The sequence below is a fragment of the Strigops habroptila genome, chromosome 2 (assembly GCF_004027225.2).
Source record: "Strigops habroptila isolate Jane chromosome 2, bStrHab1.2.pri, whole genome shotgun sequence".
In the NCBI taxonomy this organism is placed as follows: Eukaryota; Metazoa; Chordata; class Aves; order Psittaciformes; family Psittacidae; genus Strigops; species Strigops habroptila.
In genome coordinates, this window is record NC_044278.2 from 55,507,084 (window position 1) to 55,533,858 (window position 26,775).

The window sequence follows — 26,775 nt, forward strand, 5'->3', positions numbered from 1 at the left end:
ACATAAGGGAGATACATTGAGTACTTACTGTATGATGCCCACTTAGTCATTACAACTAAATTCAACCAGACTAGTATGACATTAACAGACTGCTTATGTTGAGAACTAAATTTCACCATTGACAAGATATATCTGGGAGCTGTAGTGGATATCCTAATATGAAGGTAATCAGCTTCTCAAAAGTGTGTCAGATAAGAACTCACAAACCACATTGCTTTGTTTTTGTGTAATAATTCAGTTGCAACTTTTTCTCTTTTTCCTCATTTTTTGGCAGATGGTTTTGGTGGCCATATTTTCAGAGACTGGCTTCTTTGACTACTGTGCAGTAAAGGTAGGCTTGGTTTTGTACTCCTAAATTACTACTGGATTAATCAAGTTAATATTTAATCAGCTGTGTTACACCAAGCACTGTCTTTGAAGAACCTTTGGGCAGTGTCTACTTATCACATTAGAAATGGCAGTGGTCAACTTGTAATTTTGAGAAATCTCTTAGAGATGAAAGGGAGCCTTGAAGGCAATTCTGTTTCTACAAGAGAAAGGTAAAGGCCCCCCTAGGCTACACAAGCATATGGACAATATAAAGCTGAGTTATTCCCCAGGACTACCCCAGGGCTGCAGTTCCACTGCAACTGCAGTCTGTATTTATGCCTGACAGGGGGAGAGGAAATATGGGAGTTATCATTAGCTTTATGATCATGCATGAAAAACGGCCACAGACCTTTGAACAGTAGCAGAACCAGAGATTACATTAAAAGGGCAATTCTGATGGATTGGTTGTAAAGCAAGTATTACCCACAGTGAGGGACTACTTCACCTACTGCAAAGCTCAATTTTCTTGAGAAAGGTGGAAAGAAAGAAAACAAAGATCACAAGGAGGACTGCTTTGAGCACAGAATCCCTAAACAAAACATGAGTGGACACAACCCTTGCCTACATAGATGCCCAGACTGTGTAGCCCTGGCCATCCTGCTCTGAGGACGGAGAAGGTATCTCAGCGTGTGGAGATATGGGTATGCAGGGTATGCAGGCAGAAGATGGGGGCTGAGCCCTGCTCCTGCCACAGCCCTCTTCATGCCTGCCATGGTGTCTCTTCAGACTTGTTTCTTCCTCTGCATGATGAAAGTATTTGCTTCCAATTACTTCCATGAAATGTTTTCTTGCTAAATTTATTAATACTGGAGATGGTGGTGGTGGAGGTGCATGGAGTAGTAAATGCTCTGAGCTCACTGTTGCCTCATCTTTGGTGAAGTTATTTTATCTATAATTTTTTTAAAAAAACTAAGCTGGAATCATCTAATCCCTTTGATTTTGTTTCTGTGGTTTTTTTTTTTTTGTTTGTGTGGGGTTTTTTTTGTTTGTTTTTTGTTTGTTTGTTTGTTTTATTAGGCTTATCGATTCTCTAGAGGCAAGGTGTGGGCCATGATTACATTTCTGTGCCTCATTGCTGCAATTCTTTCTGCATTTTTGGACAACGTTACCACTATGCTGCTCTTTACTCCAGTAACCATAAGGTACTTTATTGTTATGGTTTTGGACTTAGTCTTTTATAGCCAGCAATCAGTAGTAGACATGTGCAAATGCTTGTTTGGACTTTTTTTGATAGTCTAAATGGAAATCAAAACTTCAAATGATCCTATTGTAGTAGGGTGAAGAGCTAACATTTTCAAAGAGATGGGTTGCCTTTTCTCTTTGAGCTAATAAAGAGCACATATCTGAAGCCTGTTACTCTGCTTTGGCAGCTAACTATTCTGGTTTGTCTTCATACTTGAACTGCAATAGCATATTTCACCAAATGCTCCCCACTAGCTGATTTTTTTTTTTTTTTTACCCCCTGTAAGCAGGGAGAATTTTTTAATTAAAACTGCCTTGTCCTTTGCTAGCTAATATCTATATACAATTTTAGATAGTAATTTATGTTTTAGTGAAGTAATTATCTCTTCTAATATTGGGCACAAATAAATTTAAAAAATCTCCAGATTTCAACCAACAGCTTTGTTTTGAAATATGAGACTGAATTTCATATATTTCTATCTTCATAATATGAAGACAGATCTTCCTGCTGGTGATCATGACACTGGTACAGCACTAGTTAATTCCACATTTTGAGATTTTATATTCAGAACTTTTAATAGACAACTGGGAATTTAATTACTTCAGATTTCTGTAAATTAATATCACGTGATTTGCAACTAAATTTAATCAATATGTGGTTATAAATTACTGTTTAACCTGAATTTAACCTGTGTCTGGCCGGGCAAATATGGTTAATCCAGTTCAGTTTTGGAACCACCTATTGTGTTTTCAAAATTATCCTGAGTGATGTAATGCTTGCAGTCATTATCACATTAAAGTACACAAAATTCTATTAAGATATGCTCCCACTTTAAAATGTAGCATAAAGCAGTAAAAACCAATTTTGCAAGTGGAATTTATTTTAGATTGGGAAACAGCTGGTGAATGAAAGCCCCATTTGTCTTCTGTCTGATTATATTTTAAAGAGATCACTTTGCCTTACTGCAGTTAATAATTTCACCTCTAGTAGTAAAGCAACACTGGAACTATTAAACACCAAGTTTTCTTTAGCCGTGTTGCAGAATATTTTGAATTAACTATAATTTGGAATAGATTGAAATCCAGACATCAAGGCACCATGAAAGAATTCTGCTCATAAGCATTGCTATCGTAGCATTTATTCCATTTTCAAAGAACCATAGAATAGCTCAGGTTGGAAGGGACCTCTAAAGAACATCTGGTCCAACCTTTCGCAGGAAAGGAAGTCTCGCTGAGATTATCTAGCGCTCCGTTCAATCATGTCTTGAAAACCCCCAGTGATGGAGACTCCACCACATCCCTGGGGAGATTGTTCTAGCAGTTAATTTTTCTCACCATGATTTTTTTTTTCTTATGTTAAGATGAAATCTCTCCCAGTGCAACTTGTACTTATTACCCCTTGTCTTCTCCATGTGGTTCCTTGTGAAGCGAGAGCCTCTGTCTTTGTAGCCACCCTTTAGAGACCAGACTTCTATACTAAAGGTACCCCGAGTACTTTAGTTTTATACTAAAAAAGTTTGTAACACTGAAGAACGGGAAGCTCAGTATGTAGGTAACATTTATATTTGAATCACTATCAAGGCTAGAACAAAATTTTGTCTTCCCTAGTAAAACTAACTAATTGCTTATTTCTAAAAGCTTCATGCTGGAGGTGGTTTTTTTTTTTATTTTATTTTTTTTTTTTAATTTTACTGCCATTGTCTTCAGCCCTTGTCTACAGCTTCACTGTGTTGCACTGTGCTGTCATTGCCATGGAGATAAAGCTTGCAGAAAATCCTACTGACTCTATTAATATAAGGATTTTAATTTCCATAGATAAGGCATAAAACATAATACTAGTTCCACTCTGCATTTTGTAGTAAGCTGATTAAAAAAATTAATAACTACCCCTTTTCAGCTATAGTTTATTTTCAAGATACTTTGTTATTAGGAACTAGAAAAGGCTGATAGTTTTTCACAGGGGGAATTACAACCAGGGTAAGTAAACAGAAGAAGTTTGATTCTATTCTATAGCTAACACATTCTGCTGGTTTTACACTTTGGGCTTGGCCTTTCTTGGTATGCATCAGAGGTTTTCTTCAAGCTATCACTAAGCCCATCAAAAAGAAAGAATCACTAAAAAAAAGTTAAGGTTGTATTTTGAAACATTCAGAAATCAAGGAGTGATGAAGTTAAAATGACAACAACAACGATGGTCTTATACCACAACTGATGCAATTGGTCTGGTTATACTACAAAGCACCCTTTAACTGCATAATATTATGCTTTTGGAGAAATAGTGTATTTTTGCATAGTTGTTTTGTTCTGGAGATTTTGTGTGCTGACACGTGTCATCTGACTGTTTTTTCTGAGTTTTAAATTGACTCTGTTGGTGACAGCCTAAGAGCTGTGCTGGCTTTGGCTGGGGTAGAGTTAATTTTCTTCACAGTAGCTGGTATGATGCTATGTTTTGGATTTGTGCTGGAAACTGTTGATGACACAGGGATGTTTTTGTTACTGCTGAGCAGCGCTTACACACAGTCAAGGCCATTTCTGCTCCTCACCCCACAAGTGAGTAGGCTGGGAGTGCACAAGGAGCTGGAAGAGGGCACAGCCGGGACAGCTGACCCCGACTGACCCAAGGGATATTTCATAACATATGGCATCATGTTCAGCATATATAGCTGGGGAATGAAGAAGGAGGGGAGGGGTGCTTTTGGAGTGATGGCGTTTGTCTTCCCCAGTAACCGCTAAGCGTGATGTAGCCCTGCTTTCCTGTAGATGGCTGAACACCTGCCTGCCCATAGGAAGTGGTGAATGAATTCCTTGCTTTGCTTTTCTTGCATGCAGGGCTTTTGCTTTACCTGTATACTGTCTTTATCTCAACACAGAAGTTTTCTCACTTGTAGTCTTCAGATTCTCTTCCCCATCCCACCAGGGTAGAGTCAGCGAGCAGCTGTGAGGGGCTTAGTTGCTGGCTGAGGTTAAGTCACAACAATGTATCGAGTTGAGTTTTTGTGCAATATACACTTCTCTTTGAAATATAGGTTTAATAATAACAGACTTAGACTGGACAGTGAAGCTCTTCCTCCAGGGGAATGTGTGACAGCACTATAGTGAAAGCAATCCTGAGAAAGCATTCTTGCTGCCTACACTTCCCCGCATCCTGTAGTAGGTAGAGGGGGCAATAATTCAAGTGTAGCCTCCATCTTTACACACTGGAGCAATGTTCTGATAAGATGTGAGCAGGAAAGCAGTCATCCCTTATTCCAAAGTGCTTAAGTGTGACCTTAACTTTCAGCCTCTAATACCACGGCCCAAGTTTATAGTCAAACATGTACTTCACAAATGAGCAGATTGTGTGGATCTGTGCATAAAAGTAATTTGTGTGAGCTGAAGTAATCTGCGTGAAGATTACTGTGTGTAAGTGAGCTCTGAGTTTAAATGGATCATGAGGTTACTGAATCAATCTCAGTATTTGCTATAGCACTTTTAGATGCTTCTTATTTAATAAGCATTTTACTTTTTCTTATGGAAGAAGCATATAACTAAAGAAGCATTAAATATTTCTTAACAGCTAAAAACATTTTGAGATTTTTTTTTAATAATGAGGAATCTGTATTTTCTGCTCTTGTTGCATGACAAATTGAAATACTCATGATCAAGCTTTAGAGAAGGGGAAAAATAGGAACAGAATAAACCAGATAAACTTAGGCTGAAAGCTGAGGTCTTTAATAGATGATTCATGGCTAAGAGGCAGCCTGTGCAACCCCCCACCCCTGCTTCCCACAAGAAAGCTAATAACTGATGCTGAGTGCAGAGCCTGTGGTTGCCCAGAATAATTTTCCATAGGTCAGTGTAGCCTGAGGACCATGGTTTCAAAAGCTGTATGATGCTGAAAATTTGAAATGCTATTTTCTGTGTACTCCAACTTTCTTAATAGTTGATTACTTTTAATGAAATGCTTTGTTAATTATTGAATTATAAATGTAAAAAAAGAATCTATAATTTTTGCATTTACATTGCTATAATTACTGTAGCACGTATAATGTAGCACAATTAAAACTTTAACAATGTATACACATGTAGATATTACATTTAAAATCCTGCAATTTTTCAGTGAAATGACTGTACTTTATAGATTTTACAATATATATAATTATAATTTATATAATTTGTAATTTTAATGTTTAAGGTAATTTAGTCTTAGGTTAAGAGGTTAATTTCATTCTCTTTATACCGCAGGCTCTGCGAAGTACTTAATCTTGATCCTAGGCATGTCCTGATTGCAGAAGTAATCTTCACAAATATTGGGGGGGCTGCCACAGCTGTTGGGGATCCTCCAAATGTGATTATTGTTTCAAAACGGGAGCTGAGAAAAAAGGTATGTACTGCAAGCTGTTTGGCTACTAAAATTAAGTATAAATGTTGACTGACACAATGTTAAACCTTCTCTTACCCCAGACAGCAAAATAAACAGAAAATAATCCACTTTTTCTGCCATGTTATCTCTTAGTATGACAATCAGACAGAACAGAGTGATATTTTGGAGACAAAATTGCAATGAAGAATAGACTTTTTGATATGGGTTAAGAATACCAGTTTCTTTTTTTTGGTGGTGGTGCAGAGGATTTCCTTGTCAATGGCAAAGTGAAGAAAGAAGCAAAACAATGGAGGGCTGTAAAGAAAGGGCAGCAAGTTGGAAAAAAAAAAAAAAAGGTGAAAATGAAGATGAAAATCCAAACTCTTTTTCAGAATAGGCTTTCTCTCAGAAGTTAAAAATAATGAGACAATTTGATTCCTTTTCAGAAATTTCAAAATAGAAATAATTGTCCATATGCAAAACCCCACAGTGTGAGAGGCTATGTTGCCCCTGTAGACCCTGCTGCAAGAGACTTTGTCCTTCAGATACAGCCCAAAGGGATGCAGGGGGTGAAAGGAGAGTGGGCACTCCTCCCCTGCAGCATGGTCCGCAGCTGGCTCCCACCTCCTGTCAATGTTTTGGTATCCCCAGGCTGCAATGACAGATTTTAACTTCCAATACTCGGCTTTTCTTTCTTTCATTTTGCTGGGTGGCTGGTGCCAAAGGGAAGGCCTGGTGCTGGATGGGACTGCAGGACCCCAGACACCTGCTAGAGGGACTGTCCTCGTTCCACCATCTCCTCCCATCCACATGGCTCTCTCTGCCCTGTGGACAGGCAGAGCCACTGCTGGCTGGTGTACGTGTTTGCAACCTTCAGCTTCTGGGTGGAGCTGGCGTTTGTGAGTTGTCCATGCTTTCAGCTATCCTTGCCACCCTTGAACAGGAGGACATCAAATCCCATGTCTGTCTCTGACACTGTGCTCCCGAACATCCTTTGGTGCATCACCCATCTCTGGTGTACTGGAGGAGCAGGGAGGCAGTCTGCTCAGGATGCAAGGGGCAGCAACTCCTGGGATGGGGCAGCTCTGCTCTCCTCCTACCCCTGCCTCCCTCCCCACCAAGCAGCACCATGGAAAGGGCTGTAAGGTAATGGGCACATCTGTAGGGATGCCAAGCCCATGTTTTCTGTTTTGGCCAGTTGTCATAAACCCCCAAAATAGATAAATCTAAAGGAATTCAAAGTAGTGCATGTGCTAGTGTGAAAATACCTATGAAATTGGGATGAGGGAATTACAGTAAAAATAAAAAAAAAAAAAAAAATTTTTTTTTTTTTTCAATTTGGAGTCAGTTATGTTTCTATTGCTGTACCAAAAAAGCATCTCTTCTAATTAACTGAATACATTCAAATTAATTAAGTACTGTCCAGGTTGAAAAATGTCTTTGAAAGTTCATAGTATTTAATAAACTGAATGTTTACCTTCAAAATATTTGAAATGTGCTGCAATCAGTTTGTTTGGATGATGACTTTGGAGACTCTGTAATATTCATGGCTGAAGATCTGATAGCTAAATTTTACATTTTAGATATGAAATCTGTGCAACTATTTAAAACTTCTTTTTTAAAACAGAATAATTACCACCTGCCAGGCAGGTCATTTCCTAAATACTCAGAAACTCATCTTTGTAGAACCTTTAGAAGTGGATATAAACATGGGAAGCAATTAAGCAATCACACTGAAAGGAAACAATTTTACGTTTCTCTTGAATGAGATATTGATAATTTTAGCAGGACAGAGATGTATAAATATCATAGAAATGTGGCATTATAGCAAATTCGGTATTTGAAACAAGCACAAAAACTTTCCAAATGTTTTCAGTCTGGATTGTTTTCACATCTTTTACTGCACCACAGAAATAAGGATGTAAGAACATTGATCAGATTTGACACAGGACCATGGGACTTGTACTGTTATTTTCCTATATCCTCAACTGTTATATCTATCTATATAAATACCTTTATATAGATCATAGTCTATGGTCAAAGACCTATCCTTGGCTCTGAGGCTGAGTGGCATGGACTGGCTTATGTCCTCACTGCTTAGAGCTCACTCCTCCTAAAGAAGATTTGCTGGGGAGAGCTCTGGCAGGAGTAATTGGATAAAGCCAAGAGGGAGGGCAGGGAGAGAGCTGGACCATCTGGCCTCTCACAGTCTGCACTGTTGAACTAATAGCTCAATTCTTAATTTGTCCACCTGCTCCAGCATGCTCTCTTTTATTCAGAAGAAGAAACATAGACATTGTTGTCTTGTCTCAGTAACTACTTCTAGCAAAGTTTGCTGTGAGGATGGGTTATATGATCAGCTGCAAATCTGTCTCTGAAATGTGTAGGGTGTCTCTTGCTATATTTGTACCAAGTAACTTTTTTAAGCGTCCTAGAGGTAAAAGTTCTTGAATGCAATAAAGGCATTTTGGAAACAGCACTTCATACGGTATTTTTTATACTATTATGATGTTTTCTGCAGAAAATACCTGGGTTTTACATCTTTTTAGTATTATGGTCATGTTTTTTTCCATTCTAGGAAATTTTTCTCTTTCATATTTTAATTGAAAAAATTGAAAATCCCCTTTTCATCCTCTTGCACTTCCTTTTCAGTGTTATTTTTGCACAGTAAGTACAGGAGTACTTGGACAACTGCCTCTGTAGGAGGCTGAATAGTGTATTGCACTACGTAGGTGATTGTTTTTTCCATTTTATTAGGTGCAATCAGTAGGAGCATTTTGCCAGTCTTCCTGAACATTTACTGTTGTACATCAGCCTCTAAAAGCAGCCTAGTAAAATATTATGCAAGTTTACACTTTCTTAGGAAACCTTGGTTTTTAAATCAATACAATATGAAGTGCAGCCTTGTTATTTTCGGTGCTGCTATTGGGTTTTAGTATTAGAAATGCTTTATTCTTTGTAGTGGTGGAGAGATTTTTCTCCCTAGGTTCTAGGGAAAACTCATGTCATGTTAAGAATATTTTATTTAAAGTATATTTGAATAAATAAGCATTTTGTTATAGTTTACTCATTAAAATGTAAGGGTAATTCTGTTTATTTGTCTTAAGATGCAAGTGGATGCCAAAAAGATATTTTTATTTGTAGCAGTGGTTAATTTATAATACCAACATATTCCCTCAATCATAGCTAGAATCAGTGGAATATTTGCATATGAGGAGAGGAAGTTTTGTTGTACTCTTGCTTGTTCTTGGAATTAGAAGAAGTTTCACAAAATAGCATTTATGTTTTGATTTTAGGGAAGGCAAATAACAGTTTTCATTAAGAGCAAATGGAAAATCATTCAGTGAACACAGATCATGTTTCAAATTTTTTTATTACCTTCAGAGTACTGCTACTGAGTGGCCATTGTTAGCAAAATCATAATTTTTTCTTGAAGAGATATATGCTTCAGATTTTGGGAACTCCATTTTTATGTGCACAGTAGGGCACGAACCACTTCGAAATGATCATTGTTTTCAGAAAGTTGAACATTAAGTGCTCTATATTTGGTAACTTCACAAGTATCTACAGTCACACCTTTGAAATCAGAAATAGCTTGTGCTCTAAGCTTAGGCTGTGATTACAAGTTCTTTAGAGAATGGATGGTGAATAAGTCTCCAGAGCAAAATGATGGTGTGAACATAGTGTACACTAGAGCATCTAGCTTTAATCTGCCTAAAAAGCTATAATGCTAAGAGCAAAGGCAGTTTTAGCATGTGCTAGCCACTGGATTATATCCTCTTATTTACTGTCTTTGTTAGCATGTGATAAAGCTTGTACTATTAATCTGATGTTTGCTGAGGATTTTGGGGTTTCAGCATCACACTCAGAGTTATTCCTGTCATTTAACAGGAATTTCCTGGAAAATGACAGCCATCAGGTTTTCCTGTTCTTTTTTTCAGAGACTTTCAGCCTTCACGCTGATATTTAGTATGATGAGATATTAGTTGGTTATATTTCATTAAAAGTTGTGGTACCAAAAATTTATGAATAAAAGTAGGTAATTCTGAAAAATGGTAGAGAGGAAATCCTATATATGAATCTATAAAGGTATTTCAAGCACTGGAAGATTGTGAAAATGGATTCCCATAGTTTATTGAGCTATTTTTTTTTTTTTTTTTTTTGAGTTTGCTGGATACAAGCTTAAGAGTAGTTAAAACTACCCTTTTATGTCGATGTTCCGTTGATTTCCTTTCTCACAAAAAAATTAAATCCTAGGTAAGGTATATGAAATAAAAATTATGGGTTTATGGCTGATTTCAGATTTTTTCCCATATCTGCATGTAGTAATCAAGATAAAAAAGGAGTTTTGTCAGTGTCTTAGACAAGCATTATCTTTATGTAACTGTGTTAGACCATCAGTGATTTCCGGCTCAGAGATGACATGAGCTGTTCCCCCTGAGACAATGTAGATCTCAGTCACTCAGCTAGAAGAGATGTTTAAACCAATGTAGAAATAATAAATTACTCTTCCTCTTCCTCATTTTATGAGTTTTAAAATATTAAATAAAGGCCATTCTGGCCAGAAGCAAAGTATTTGCTGCTCCCTGAATTATTGCACCTAGCTATAATTTTTTGCTTTCTCTTTGCTCTGAAATGGCAGATTTCTTCTGGAAAGGTCTGAATTACTAGAAGTTAATTTCACACTTCCCAAAGCAATAAAAACAAGAAATAAATAATGATGACAGAAAGTTAGTGTTTTAGCAAAACAGTGTGATACTTCCCCCTAATATGAAATTGATATATTTGACTTTGCATTTAAAACTATAAACCAAGGAAAGATGCCCACTCTCTTTCAGTCCTGAATCTGTAGGCAGTGGAACCTTTAGGCTGCTGTCTTGCTGAAACGGAATCTTTAGATTTTCTGTTGACTGTGAAATGGGAGAAATTTAACAAAATCAGCATAGCCTCAAGTAAGGGACGTTTGAAGCATGTATTGTATTTATCTCATGGATTGAAATCTCCTGGGAGAAAAGTGCTTCTTGCCTATTGTGCATGTCAATTCTATTTCAGTCTATTGTGCAGGAAAAAGAAAATCTTTATGAAAATGACATTTTGTTGTATGCAGCAGACATGTGGAGCACTTTGCTATGTTTTTACAATGCTGAATCCTGGCCCCAGCAGTGCAGAGGACTCAGGAGGTATAAAATGTGTTATCCACAGCCACAAAGGGTAAGAACGTAGGCTCTGTGGAGGTGTTACATGCCCTTTCTAGGGTGTGGGAAAGGGAGTAGGAGCAACTGATGAAGTAATTGTGCCACCATCTTGACATCATCTGTTGTATCTATGGTACAATGTAAACCATTTAGTCTCTTAAAGTTTTCCAGAGGCTGCTAGTTGACTACTAGCTACCTGACAATGTCTAAGGTGAAATCTGCCTTCTCCTTCCCTGAAGCATATTCTGTGTGCTGCAGAAAGGCTGGTGCTAAGCAGCCAGGACAAAGTGTCAGAGGGGGCAGTGGTCTGTTTTTCAATGGGATCCCTTATGATATCAGCCATAAAAAAGAGTGCACTTGGCTGTCCTCAGCCTCCTCATGGCTGTGGGGTACCAGTTGTCCAAGGCTAGCGATCATCAGGATGCATTATCTCTCGCTGGTTCATGTGGATCAGTGCAAGGAGCTAATGGGGAGGAAAGCCAGGAGCAAGGGATGGGAAGAGAATTGAATCCAGCCTTGAATTATCACAGGCAAGCTCTTTCCTGAAATAAGCACAGCCCATGTTAGAAAACGATTTGTTTCAGTGGAATTGGAAAGCTGCTTTGCGTTAGCAGCAGAGCAGCAAGTTTTCTTTTCCCCAAGGACCTCAGAAATGAGAAAGATCAATGGGGTGGTATTAGGAAGTTTAACAAAATCCTGAGATAGTCAAAGAAAGTAACTTAGCTACTCTCTTTGAAAACTTTCGGTAAGTTCCTGGATAGGATGCCAAAAAATCTAGTAGACAATTTTTTTGTCTTATGATGGTGTCTGTAAATCCCTTTTAAGGCTCATCTATGTCAGTTCTTATGTCACAGAGCTGTGCTAATCCTGATTTTTCTTTTAAGAGTATTGTGATCTCCTTTTCATTTCAATTCCTTTGAATTATCAGTCAGACCTGAAACCTCTTTCTTAACCTCAGCATTTTAGTTCGCCTTCTAGGTTGATGTGGTTTTCCTTTTTGTAGAGAAATTAGTTTTGTGGGTTTCAAGTGACACATTTCTTGTGCTGTATTTTTTGTTTGAGAAGCTTCTGCATTGTGGCACTTCAGTAACAAAGCACAATTGTTGATGTGATATTAAAAATGTACAGGTAAGTGACTTCGTAAATCTTTACACTTGTTTGCAATGAGCCACATGCTTAAATTCAAGTTCCACTGACCTGTGATGGGGATATTACATATTTAAACTTGAGCATTTTCAAGGATTATTTGGCTTGCAATTTCTCTTTTTTATTTCCTACAACAGCAGTTATCTTTATGCCTGAGTATCTCTGCAGAGAATTTCTGCTGGTAGCTGGCATCCCTATTCATGATGTGGGCACATTGCTGCCAGCCCAAGAAAAGCTTCATCTCCACTGCTTTTTGCAAGACTAGGTGGAGTGTTTAAAAGTAATTTTCCTCGATCTGATAATTCTGGTTTGAGTATATTCTGACCACCTCTAATTACTTTATTGCCCCCAACCAGCTGTTTCCCAGTTTAGGTTTGGGGTTTTGGGTCTGGCTTCCCCCGCCCCACACCCCCCAGAGGATAACTTTTTTTTTTTTCAGTCAGATTTAGGCAGATTTTGCTATTTTGATGTAGCTTCAGTGTTTTTACAGCTTAGTTCCTTTCAGCTTCCTACCTCTTGTTAGGCCATTTTAGAGACCAAACACAAGTGAATGCTTATTTTGCATACTTCCTGAACTATTTAATGGCACACTGTTGATACTTGAGAAACTTCTGAACCAAGGCCAGTTCACCTTGATTTTAAGAATTCTGTTTTTTCTGGCCAAAATTTTGTGATCTTTCTTTTTGGCTATAATCTTAGAGGTAACCCCTATATAAATTAGATTTATTATCAATTTTAAATGGCTGTAGTTAAGGAAATACACATGGGGAATATGGACTTTGTATACTTTGGCAGGAGGTCTTAGAAACATTGAGCCTTTGCAGAATTTTATTTTATTTTTTCTCACTGCTATTTGTAAATTTCCTAGAGCTATGAATGTTGATTTCTCCCCTCATAGAAATGACTTCTGTAGCTCTGATTCTTGACTTGATGCCCAGAGGTCAATCTTTCTAAGCATTTATAAAAATTGGCTTGTAAAGTCTGTCTTGCAGAGATGTCAGACATTTGACTGGCTGACCTATTACCTAGGCAAACTGGATGAAGGTATATTATTTTCCTTTGTGGTACCATGTTTTTCTGTCCAATTCTTAAAATAATCTTATTCCAATTCCTGAAGAGTCTTCTTTGTACTTTCATAAAAGAAATGGCAGTAGCTGAGTTATAATGAAAGGCCAGTGAATGAACTGGTATACAGTTTCATCTTTTAGTGGCTGGAGAGTAGAAGAGACAAGGAATCTACTATTAAATAGCAACTAAGGATGATTTTCTTTAGCTCATGAAGCTGAAACCTGTATTTTTAATAGGATCAAATTCTAATCCTCTGTCTGCATATTTATGGTTTGAGATTTACTTAAGTGTCTGAAAACTATGGATTTTTTGCAAAAAAGCATTAATCTTTACCTGGCTACAACAGTTCTTTATGACTTTAATCAGTTTCTTGTGTTGTGTTTATTTTATTAGGCCCTGGGGTACAAGAGAGAGAACTTTTTTTTTTTCCTTTTTTGAACTGGAGACATTTTAGCTGGGACATTTCCACATAAATTCTTTTAGCAGGAGACAATATAAAAGAACACACATTCAAGGTAGTAAGTCTCCAATAGTCTTAACGCACAGGAGTAGTATCATCTGATGCTGCATGGGAAGCTGTTTTTAATATGTGTTGGCATTACAAAGGATCTATAGGTAGCACACAGGTGTTTGGTAGAAGACAAGTCACTACATAGAGTTGTGGCACAGGGAGATCCCATGACTTTCTGGAGTGTCTGGGAAATCAGTGAATTCTTTGAAAATTCACTTTGGACAACCTGAGCTATCCAGGGCTTGGACCATGCTTTCTTCCAAGTGTCAAAGATCTGCTCTGCTGGGATCACTGGTTCAGGCAACCTTTGCTCTATATAAGACAGTTCCTTGATACAGAGTACTTAGATGTGATCCTCCTAGGAGCTTCATAGACAGCTTCTTTTGGACAGGCTAGCCAGGACTATTTCAGAAAATCCCAGCCCAAAGGCTAACCCTGATCCACTACGGTATATGTAATATGGTATCATGGAACGATTCAGTTGAAAGGGGCCTTGGAGGTCATCTAGTCCAACGTCTACTCAAAGCATGGCTAACTGTGAAGTGTATGGAATTATACAATAATACAATTATTGTAAAAATCCATGTTATCAGTTTAAAACAAAAGATGGTCATTAAGGTTTAACTATTTCTGCAATTCAGTGTGATTTAAAATGAACTTACAGTGGTTTAAGTGAAAAGTGAAAGTTAATTATTCAGTTTGGGATTTTCTACCAATGTAAGGAACACTAAATGTATTTCAGAATAACTCGTAATGCTATATTTTAGTTTTCTGAATTAAATTGTAATGTGGCTTCTCTCCTTGAAACAGATGAAATACAGCTTCTACTGACTTGGAACTGACTTTATTGCTTTATATTTATTATTGATTGCTAAGGTACATATAGTTGAATACTTTTCCCTGTAGGAAATATAGAGAAGCAACTGATTTTTAATTTAGGCTTTCATTTTTATTTCCAGGGATTGGATTTTGCAGCCTTCACAGGTCATATGTTTGTTGGCATCTGCCTTGTTGTTCTGGTCTCCTTTCCTTTCCTCAGACTTCTTTACTGGAACAAAAAACTTTACAATAAGGAGCCGAGTGAAATTGTTGGTAAGTGGGAGTGTGAAAAAATTTTTATTATCACTACACTGAATGTGCTAAATAGAAGCCGAATAGTGCCTATTACAGTGTTGTCCTCAGCTTAAAGTGCCTGCTCTCCTGCAGTCTCTGAACATACATTTTTTAACTAATAATTTCGGCCTTATTTTTAGTCATGATATTTTCTGACTTCTAGAAATGGATCTTTTTCTGATGCTAAGGTTGATGTGTTGACATGAATTATTAAGAATCTTTCAAAATTTATGAGGATATTTTGCATAATTTATAGCCATAGGCTTGAATGCCAATGTGTTCTGTATCACAACTGATAACATCTGCTCAAGGTGCTGAGTTCACAACCTTTAGAAATATCTCAGGTTTCCCTTATGACAGGCACAGTGTCATAGCATTGCCTCACTGCTGGTTTTCTTCCACTGGATTTTTTCAGCAATCTTTTCCTGGTCTGTGGTCTGCGAAGGACATTTCCTCAAGAGTAGAAGAACTTTCCAAGGTCTTTCCAGTTTGCCACTGTGTCTCTTCCAATTCTAAATTTCCCCAGTGTATAATTTCTCTAATTCAGTAGGAATAAATCTATGTCTTTTTTAGGTTTCTCACCTCACCTAGAAGTCTTGCTAAAGCTGTTTCAATGGCTGTTAACTATGTTAGTCCCTTTATGCTTTCATGCTTTTATGCTTTTCTATTCAGTTGGTTTGAAGTATTCATCTTTGTTCTCAGGCTTCTGTTCAGGTGGTGAAACGTAACACTAACCCCCAAATGTTCACAATTTCTTTACGAGGTAGGAAATAATTCACTATAATTTCTTAGCAAGCTTTGTGCCACTAAAATGCATAATCTGAACAGGTGGATAGTTGGCTCATCTTCCTATTCCTCCTTCTCTTCTTCGTGGTGGATTAAAAGCTCATCGTGAGCCACCAATGTGCGCTCGCAGGCCAGAAGGCCAACTGTATCCTGGGGTCAATAAAAAGCAGTGTGGACAGCAGGTTGAGGGATGTGATTCTGTCCCTCTAGTCCACTCTTGTGAGACCCCACCTGGAGTACTGTATTCAGCTCTGGGGTCCTCAGCACAAGAAAGACATGGACCTGTTGGGGTGAGTCCAGAGGAGGGAGATGCAGATGATCACAGGGGTGGAATACATCTCCTGTGAGGACAGTCTGAGAGAGTTGGTATTCTGCCTGGAGAAGAGAAGGCTCTGGGGAAACCTTATAGCAGCCTTTCAATACATAGAGGGGGCTTAAAAGAAAGATAAAAACAGACTTTTTAGCAGGACCTGTAGTGATAGGATAGGGGTAAAGGTTTCCAACTAGAAGAGGATATATTCAGACTAGATACAAGTACGAGGGTGGTGAACCACTAGAAGAGGTTGCCCAGACTGATGATAGATGCCCCATCCCTGGAAACATTCAAGATCAGGCTGGATGGGGTTTTGAGCAACCTGATCTAGTTGAAGATGTCCCTGCTCATTGCAGGAGGGTTAGACTAGACGACCTTTAAAGGTCCCTTCCAACCCAAACCATTCTGTGATTCTGTATCAAAATGTAAATACAAAGCAAGTTCCTACCTGTTCTACACAGGGCTCAAGAATGAGAATCTTTTGGGGAAAAGATCATCCCTGGGAAAGGAATTATCTTTTTGTTGGGGAGGAATGGAACTGTTGCAACTTCCCAGACAAAACCCTATGTAATTAGACATTATTATAAAAAAGGATTACTTTTATTTTTGCCTGGAAATATATTATTCCATTGTTGGTATTCAGCATTAGGATTTTTTTTTTTTTTTTAACTTCCCAACTTTACTAGTTAAAAAGAATTAGTTTGCTTTTAGTAATTTCTTATGTTCCAACAGAAGTCATAGCTTCGTGGACATTTCCATGAATAACTAGATTTATTATATACTTAAATTTTCTTTAAAAGTGCCAGCCTGCAAGGTGTCTTGAGATAAATAATATGTAAACAGTCAGAAAATTCATTCTGTCAGCTGTGAGCAATTTTGGTCCTGACATAATGGCATTATTTTGTGAATAGATAGTTAGGAAAATGGATTCTTTTTTTTTTTTTTTCCTTTCATCTATAAACTTTTAAAACATTTACTTTGGATTTCTAAGAAATCAAGTATGCATAACATTTTTTCTTTAAATAATTTGAATAGTACAATTTACTCACTGACATAATATTTCTGCCAGTTAAACACTGTACTAATGAAACACTGGCTAGCATATTTCCCTCAGTTCATCTTTTGGTAATCTGTTACTTGCAGCTTAGTATGTTCATATATATCAGTCTCTTAATCACCGTACCATGTGTTATAATCAGCTGCTTGCCAATTGCTGCGAAGCTAATCAGTAACTGTTCAATTACAGCAGATGCTGAAGAGCTACTCTTTCTATTGAAATTTTCTGTGAAAGGGGAAGAGAAAGCCACCAACACTGCTCCATTAGGAGGTAGCTGTTGTGATTTGGATTTGCAGAATGTGCTCCAAGGTGCTTTCAGGGGTCCTTCCATCTCAGGTTGCAATGATTCTGTGATAACTTCAAATGGCTTGTTTGAAGCAGCTGTTTTAATCAACTGAATACCAGCCTTCCCTCACCCTGCCCCCAATTAGCAATTAAACAAGATATGTGAGGCCTAATTGGTATATTATTATACTCCCCAGATTTCTCACCCCCCCTCCCCTCCGCCCCGCCACGTGTGCCACGTACTTTAGGATTTTTTTGTGTTGTTTTAGGCTCCATGTATTATTGAGAATGGATAAGCACTAATTTTAAGAACAGATCATGCTGTTATTCTGAAGATACACTGGCAGATTAATTTCAATGCTGTGTGCTACCAGTGTCTTTAAATTGTTGCCTTTCAGACTGAGCTGCAGCACCTGTGCAGCAGAAAAAGCACATGTTCCTTCCCCAGGAGCTACCATCTACTTGCAGTGGCTTGAAGCAGGGCACATTACAAAAGAAAAAAGAATCCGAAGAACTCAGCTGTGAGAGAGAAAATCAAATGCTTTTTAAAAATTAAGGGATATTTTGAGGCCTTTTTTGGGTGCAACTTTCAGCTGCTAAACCTGCACCTTGTTTTGTGTGATGCAGGAAAAGATGCTAGAGTTAGGGTAGAAAGCTGAGAAGGTTTAAAAAGTGTATATATATATAGTTTCCTAAAAGAGTATGTAAGGGGAAATAATATGTGAGTGTAACAGGAATTAAACTTGCCCCCCCCCCCCCCCCAATAATCTTGAAACCAAAGTTTTTGTTTCCCTTAAGTATTAACAATACATTATTTTGTCCCCGGGAAGCACAATACGCTACTATGTGTCGGCTATCAAGCTGTGGAGATATGGATATGGTGTTTGGGAAGGTTGCTATCCGCAGGATAGTGAGTGTCACGTGGCCTAGTGAGAAGTATTATCATTGACATTTTTGCCAAAAAGGAAGATTTTCCTCTTAGCACAACAACTTATTTGGCACCAGTTCCAATTTCTCTTGTGTTGCTTGCTCCAGTTTCTGATTGTTTTGCTGGCTGAAAGAGAGACCCACTGTTGAAAGAGGAATGGTGACAACAGGAGAGGGGGAAGACTGTTATTCCTGCTGGCGTGGCTCACTGTCTGCAGCAGCTGGGAAAACACTGCTATGGTAGCATGATAGTCAGCATAGAAAGTTGACAACAGAAGGAATTTTCTAATTAATCATAGTCATGCGTAAAGTGTTTAATGTGGGGAAAACACAATGCTGTTTCTCACAATGTGAAATGTGGTGACCAGATGAGCAAATCTCTTTCTTTCTTCCATGTGGAGCTTTACAGCTGCTTCTCTAAGAGAAGGAAAAAAGAGAGGAGGAGGGGGGAAAAAAAAAAAGAGGTACAAAACCAGCAGTGAAAACATAGAAAGTCTAGAAGAGGAAAGAAGTAGGGGAGTGATAATTGAGGGTTGTCAGACATGTACAACCGACAGGATTGTGCTGCCTGCAAGATGTCCAGGCATTGTTCCTGTTCCTTCGAGTACAGACTGCTCACATTGGTCCTCATTTTGCATGAAACCATGTGAAGAATGGCAAAGCTAAGGGGGTGGTCAAGAGGGAAAACAAGGTAAAACTGAAAAACTTGTTTAGCGTTTAATGTCTGGTGAGTTTCCCCCTCTGTGCCAATTGGCCAAGCACAGGCATTGTCAACTGTAATTGTAACTGAGCAGAAGGCATAGCTCAGTGCTGCTGTTATTATTTCGTCCATGTGAACCCCTTTGCCTGTCACAGCTCTGAGATGTGGATGAATGGTCCTCAGGATAGGTGTCTGTGGTTAAAGGGTTAACCGCTTTGTTGTTTCATCAGGGCATGGGATGTCACGGTGGCCCCTCTATTCTGTAACAGTGGTTCCATGCCCTGCAGTCTAATGTACAACATTTTGGTTTAGTGCTGGGGAACAGCTAATGCGGTGACTTGCAAGATAACCCCAGTGCTGCTTCAGTTTGAACTGAAAAAAGCTAATAATGATAATAATAATGTCCAGGGCCACAAGGACACCACAGGGGCACAGGGTGCACCGAGGGTAAGGTGTTATGTAGCATCAGTATAGCCATGTGTTTTGCTCAGGGTCAGAGAGCAGACCTTAGCCCTATTTTAGTTAGTAACCTTTTTGTAACGGTAGGAACCATTTCTTGGTAGAATCAGTGAGAGGTACATCAAGTACCTAGCTGGATTAAGTACATCAACAAACCTCAATCATGAGGTGTGTCTGTACCTATGTAAATACTTTACTAACAGCCCGAAAAGCATTATTGGTAATTAATGTAACAAAAGGAGGGGGCTGTGCTCACTTGAAAGTTGGTTCAGGTGAGGAAACCAGCCAGCAGATTATACAGAGAACAACGTCCAAGGAAAGGAATATTTCAAGACATTTTCAAGCATTCAACTCCAAGTTTAATCTGGACAGCAATTTTGGAATATGCATTGCACTTTACTGTCCTCACCTGAGATGCTAAATCATGGGAATATATGGGAAACATTTTTTAAATCATCAAGAACAATGAGGAACAGGAAAATGTTCTTGGTTTGCTTTTGTTTTGTTTTCTTGTTGTGGTGGTGTTTTTTTTTTTTTTTGGTGTGGGGTTTTTTTTTTGTTTTTTTTTTTTTTTTTTAATAGTTAACATTTTAACTCTCCTACTGTGGATGATAGCATGCTAAACTGAAAGATGCAGCTTTCTTACAAATTATCTTGGGATATAAAACGGTATCTTTCTGGTACATATTTTGTCTTTCATTTTAAAGAAATGTAAGACTTTTAGTCTCACAGGAACAGGTAGTCTTATAGTTCCTGCAGAATTTGTGTATACTCCTTTTTGGATAATATATCAGGATCCACCAGGGTCATGCTTTTATGTTTAAAAATGTAGAACAGAAATCTGTCTTTTAGTATTAGCACATCAAACAGCTGTTTTAATTGATCATTAAAAATGAATGAATGAAAATAAGTGTAGGTTTTTTTACTTTACACAGATTCAAGATTTTTATATTTTTTAAACATTTTAAATCATTTAATGTTTAAAGACCTGTATAAGTCCTTTGAACTGCTTTAGAGTTCAAAGAATAGAGAGTACAGAATAAGGGAAATATGACAATCTCATATTATTTGCTTAGTGCATTGATAATATAGCCATCAAAAGAAGGCAGCTGTAATAATACTTTACCTACCTTATGCAGAAAGAAAGTATAATACGGTGACATTTTGAATCAATAGAGCAGCACTTCACAATTTATTATAAACATTTTTAATGGAAGGGATTAGTACCAAAAAATCACTGATGGAAGGTAAAAACTGAGGAAGTGATACCTCCTGTTTCTTTTACAGCACTTCTCCCCTTCGACTTTTGTGTACATACCACAAGCGTGAAATGACTGTACAGATATACACTGGTTGGCAAGACCTGGTCTTTTCATTACGTGTTTTGATGAAGCTGTGACAAAATTTTTTGCTTTACTCTGATGGTATTGAAGCTCATAAGATCTTCCTGATATACAGAGCTTAAGAGAACCATTTAGGCTAATTTAACATATGCTCTGTATCCATTTGCTGCAGAGAGCTTTCACTGTGATGATGTTTCAAATAAAAAAAGTAACCTTGACAGATTTTTAAATTATTCCTGCTATAAGCCAAACTTATTAGTCACCATTTATACATTTAAACCAGTTGCTAAATATATGGTGAGTCTGAAGTGTGCTTCATTATTTTGCTCTTTATTTTATCCTATTAAAAGCATTATATGAGATACTATCTTTTGGATTATGAGTTGTCCTCTTGAGGCTGCTTCTCTTCATGATTATTTTTTCTGTAATAGGGTTTTGGAAACACCATCTGTAAGTGGTTTCTTGTGGCACTTTTTTTTTTGTTGTGTTTTGGGGTTGGTTTTTTTTTTTGTTTCTTTCCTAGTATTGAAAGGACCTCAGCAGTAGTTATGTTTGCTGCAGCAGTAGTTGGAATGTACCTGTTCACTTTTGAGCAGAGGAGAGTGAATTGAACAGATTTTTTAATTGTGAGACTTTAATGGAAAATATTGACTAAATTGGTTTTCATGTCTGACAGTTTTGAGTTAAAACTTTTTGATAGTAAACCAAAATTACTTTCCAAGATTTCAAACCTAATGAAAAATTTCTGAAACAAACTACACTCGAATATTAGATAATCAAATGCATAAAACACTTGGCCCTTTATTTCCCATGACCCTATGCCATTCTCAGGGTAAAAGAACTGAATATTGTGATTCTCTGAGTCCTGCTTTTAAAAGATGAGGAATTGCAGTAGAGGAAACTAAGGGACAAAACCATAAGGACTGAAATAACTTCGTTGCTTTAGAGCAACTTACTCTGACTTACCCAGAGATGAGAACAGAGCTGAAAGAGATCCCATCCCTCATTCAGGGACAAAACAATTGAAGAGTAATGTATGTCTTTATCAACCATTCTGAAAACCATTCTAATCCTCTTTAATATCTGCAGATTACTCCATCTGACTCTTATGTGACCATCATAGCGGTATTAAATTTACTTTTCTCTTATAAAATGCAGCAGTAGGCTTGTAGTGTTGTAGATTCTTTTAGTAGCTAAAATTATAGGGGGGAACCCAAAGTGCCTTGAGGAAAGATTCCAGTTATATTTTGAAGGAGAACAATACTTGCTATATTTCACAGCTTTCTGAACAGCCTAACTCCGGGGGCTGCTGCAGCCTGCCCCAGCTTGCCTGGAAGAAGATTCCTGGAAGGTGACTAAAGTGTGTGGTGCCATCTGAGCTTTGCAGTTTTCTGCCAGGCTCCAGCTGCTTTACTGCAGGGATGTGGACGCCGTGTAAATCCTGTGCCATGGATGCAATCCCATTCTGGCCAACCGAAACAGTATTAGGTGCCTTGGTGACCAAATGGGGCCCCAGCTGTTGGACTCTTGAGTTGAAAAGCTTATATAAATGCTCTATATTGCTTTATGCAGAGTTGTGCAGATTTTTTACATTCCTTTGCAAGGATTTAGCTGAATAAAGCAAAGTGTGTTTTGTTGTGGTTTTGAAGACCCTGCAACGTTTATGCCTCTGCTTACCTTTAACCACTACACATGAACTGGACTACTCAAAAGAATACAGACAAGAACACTTCAGGCATTTCTTTTTTCTTTCCCCTCAGATTTAGAGCCTTATGCTTGTGTCCTGTTAAGGGATGCTGCTGCTAGGATTAAGGCATGAGTTGTTGAGCTGGAGTATTCCTAGAAGTGAATTCTTTCTACACTTAGTTTTCACCTTTCCGACTTAGTTTCTGTGCTTTTAAAATGGAGATAGCACTTACAGCCTAACAATGCTTAGAAGATTAATTGCATAAATCAGGGATTTAAAAAAAACCCTACAAATTATGGATATTGCTATTACTAGATTAAGCTAGAATTAATGGTACTTAATTTGCTTTTCAGTTAACCTTTAAACAGAAGTATTCTTGATCTGAGGGGTTAGCAAAGAAACCTAATTGCTTTACTGAAGAGTTAAGCTATAAACGCATGTGGAGACACCCCCCCTTCAGAGGAACATGCTTCATATGTCATTAGTCACGCCCCAGCAGTGCAAACTGTGTTGGTTGCAAAAAGGTAGTTATGTATTTAATGCACTTGCAAGTTAAAAATTGCCATTTTATGATAATTCTTATCATCTCATCAAGGTTGGTCATGCTCTTCTGAGTATCTTTAATTAACAAGACTGGCCTTTTCAGATTCTGAGACTGGGAATTAATTACACTCAGTTTTTGAGGATGTCGTCTTTGTCACTGGCAGTCAGGTGGGAGGGAATGCATGATTAAGTGAAAATTAATCTGACTATTAATTGTCAGACTGCAGAAATAATAAGCATTTTAAAATGAAATTTAATATTTGCTAAAAAGCAGAAAATCTTTTGTAAAATGTTACAGCTCAGGTCAGTAGTTGAAACTCCAGTAAATTCAATGGATCAGGGTGTCGTATCTGTGGCATAGGGTTTACATGTTGCTGATCCTTTATTTGATACTAAAACTAATCTAAAAATTATTCTTTTCTTGTTGGAAATGGACTTTCTGTGGAAAAAAAGAAAAAATAAAAATTTTTTTTTCCTTGTGTGAAATAATAATGCTAGGTATATTGCTGTGGTGCCTTGTGGGCTTTATGAATGTACCATGTTCACAAAGGCTTTAGTATACCATAATGGGCTGAATTCCCTGATGGAGCTGCATCTCTCTTGTCTTCTTTTACTCCAGATTACAGCATACTAAACTTTGCTTTGCTTCTATCACTTCAACTACTGCTTTTACAGTTGCAGTTACATGTTAATTTAGCTGCTTTATAAACTATCATGAAAGGTACATGCCACACACACATACCATTTCAATTATTAGTAATAGGTCTAGCAGTGGTAGGATAAATTGGATGGTAGGCTGACCCACCATAAAGGCAACCCTGTAAGAACCCTGCAAACTGGGTTTTGCTGGACAAGTGCATGGAGCGAGCTCACCCTGGTGTAACGTGACCATGAGGCCCCATCTAGTAGGGGACAGAAAATTATGGGCACAGGGGAACAGAGTGTGAGACCTTCCCATCCAGGGGCAGCCAAATGCTGCATTTATGCTGCTCTAAACATAATTTCAAAGTGAAAGGTAAGATCTTAAAGTTGCATTAAGCCCTTGTCCATGTGTAACATAGCATGTCATAAAACACTAGATGTTCCAGGGGTTGCTGTCTGAATGGGTTTGCAGACCTGAAATGGAAGAAGTATAGAAAGGCCTAAAGGGTTTTAGCTATGTTCAGTGTTCTCACTGACCTCAGGGTCCTGATTTATATTTCCTTCAAAACAAAACCAATAGCCAATAGATATGGATCACCTAACTTATCATGATAGTGGGCTATCATGATAAGACTGTGCATAAAAGCGAAATAGGAAAAAATCCCTCATTCTGTAGGATTAACTAGAAAACCTCTTCATAAAATTATTACCACAACAGCATTCGCAGTATAAAAAGATGTATCCACTATTCTGATTTTCAAAGGACATTTTCTTCTGAAGTAAATTCAACATCCTGTTGCTTCATCAGGAAACATTTGTGCAGTTTCTGAATGAATATTCTCCTCTTGTTTCTTTAGTGATTTCCTGGAAAATCCAAAGCTTGCTTTTTTGCCTTCATTTTTTTTTTTTTTTTTTTTTTTTTTCCTGGCATGCCTAGTCTAAGGTCTAAAGTCCTTCCTGAGCAGGAACACACATTTTCAATCATTCTGCAAGGCCTTGAAAATACTGGAAAAAAAATAAAATCAGAAAGTGTTGAAAATCCTGACAGGATTTTGGAGGCTGATTGCAAGTGTTAATCAGCTTGTCTGAACTACACAGGACCAGATATCTTTCAACAGGTGATTGTAGCTGTGTTTTCAGTGCCTAAGAATTAAGTCCTTTTAGAAGACCTTTAAAATTTTGAAAAATTTCCATTTATTTTTCATTCCCTTCAGCTCTGCAAAATGAAGGGTAAAAGCATTCATTTTTTGGGCAACCATTCCAGTAATTTTGAGTTTTGAGACCAGGGTACATTTACACATATTTTGTGTGTCTCCGAATGTTTCATACGCATTATACCTGCTCTAAAATAAGTGATTTTGCTTCTTTTTAGAGCTGAAACATGAGATCTATGTCTGGAGACTGACAGCACAGCGCATTAACCCAGCCAGCAGAGAGGAAACTGCCGTGAAATGCCTCTTGATGCAGAAGGTGCTGACTCTAGAGATGCTCCTGAAGAAGCAGCTGAGGACGTTTCACAGGTGAGTGGTGACCAGCATGTCCCACCTCCCCTGCTCTGACCCTCAGTGGGGACAAACTGCAGGTATAGGCAGTTTGTTGGACTGGTAGGGAGCTCCTGCTCATCTCAGTCTACATCTAGGAACGATAGCGTTGCTTTGCTAATGTCAGGGTTAATATTTCTGTTTGCTTCAACCAGCCAAGGACTCACACCTAGTAATTTTAGTCAGAGCTGGAAGTGGAGGCTTTCAGGGATCTTCATTAGGATGAGACCTATATTCTTGTCTTTATATAAATGTTGGGGCAGATATGAAGAGTCACCCTCAACCTCAGTAAAACACAAAGTATTTTAGGACAAAACCGATGTGTAAGGCCTGGAAAATATATATCAATATGACCTGAATTTAAAGGCATAGAAATTTCAGGTAGCTTTTGGTATTAAAAAAAATCACAAACACGTCATTAGGCTTTTTCTTGCAATAGTGGCTTCAGCGTAAAATGCTACACTTTGGTTTTTTACCAAAAAATTCAAATGTTCTTCAGTGAACTGTTGAGTTTGAAAAACATGTTACCAGTGAATTTCTGTGTTTGTTTTAAAATTATTTCATAATCAAATCTTCAGTGTGAACCTGAGTGCAGGCGTAATTAACTGTTTATGTATAGAAAAGAAGTTTATTGAAACTAGGACTAACAAAAATGTTAACCTTATTTTGTGTACATTCCAGCAAAACCATTTGTTATGCTATGAGATTTAATGACTGAAAATAGCAGTGATAAATACTCTAAAAGTATAGAATTGACTAAACTGAAACTGAAATTAATATTTTTAATTAATAAGCATGTCAAATAGGCAGTATGAGTAAGGCCATGCAAATATGATATCTTAAACTATTTCAGTAATATGACTTTCGTTCACATTTTTTGTTGGTATTGTGTACTTTGAATGGAGTGACAGCATTAATATTTAAAGACAAAAAAGGCTGTTAAGATTGCCTTCTTTTAAAAAGATTATAACAGTTTATTAGACTTTACAGTACTCTAAAGAGGACACTTCTGAAGTATAAATAAAAATTGTATATTTAAACTTAAAAATCAGGATTCCTCTAGCACAGTACCTTTACAGCAATGTAAGAATTCATTAGTATTAACAGCAGCACTCCTGAACTACGAATCCCAGGGCTTTTTGCTGGAGGGCTGACTATGCTGATAACATGATATTTGGATCTTAAAAATTCATTATAAAATGCAAATGTAAAATACGTGTGTTCTGACTTGCAGATGTTAGGATGCAACCCTTGTTTTGTCACAGCAGGGTACACATCAGCTCCTGAAACTGTGAAGGGAACTACATACTGCTTATAGCCAGATCCTATACTGAGGTCCATACTCTGGAGGCTAGCTCCTTCCAAGCCTGTGGCACTCTTCTTGAACCAAAGAGTTTGTGTATTAGTGGAGCATGTTACAAAAGTGGAGTCTTAAGCAAATGCTCATGGGAATTTTGATGATGGCTGTAAGAAGGCCATGATTCCTTTGTGGTATGAGTTACTCCATATGAGGGAAAAGTTGATCTATTTGTGATGAGAGGGATTTATTCCAGCACTCTTGGCAAA

General features: G+C 37.8%; 1 protein-coding gene across 1 annotated transcript in view; it reads left to right on the forward strand.

Annotated features, from left to right (window-relative positions):
* Window positions 1-26,775, forward strand: part of OCA2 (OCA2 melanosomal transmembrane protein) — a 163,556-nt gene that overhangs the window by 53,469 nt on the left and 83,312 nt on the right. The window contains exons 11-15 of the mRNA XM_030476159.1: window positions 275-331; window positions 1,387-1,511; window positions 5,776-5,914; window positions 14,773-14,905; window positions 25,041-25,188. Of these exons, the coding sequence (XP_030332019.1) occupies window positions 275-331; window positions 1,387-1,511; window positions 5,776-5,914; window positions 14,773-14,905; window positions 25,041-25,188 (602 nt within the window). The remainder of the gene's footprint in view (window positions 1-274; window positions 332-1,386; window positions 1,512-5,775; window positions 5,915-14,772; window positions 14,906-25,040; window positions 25,189-26,775) is intronic.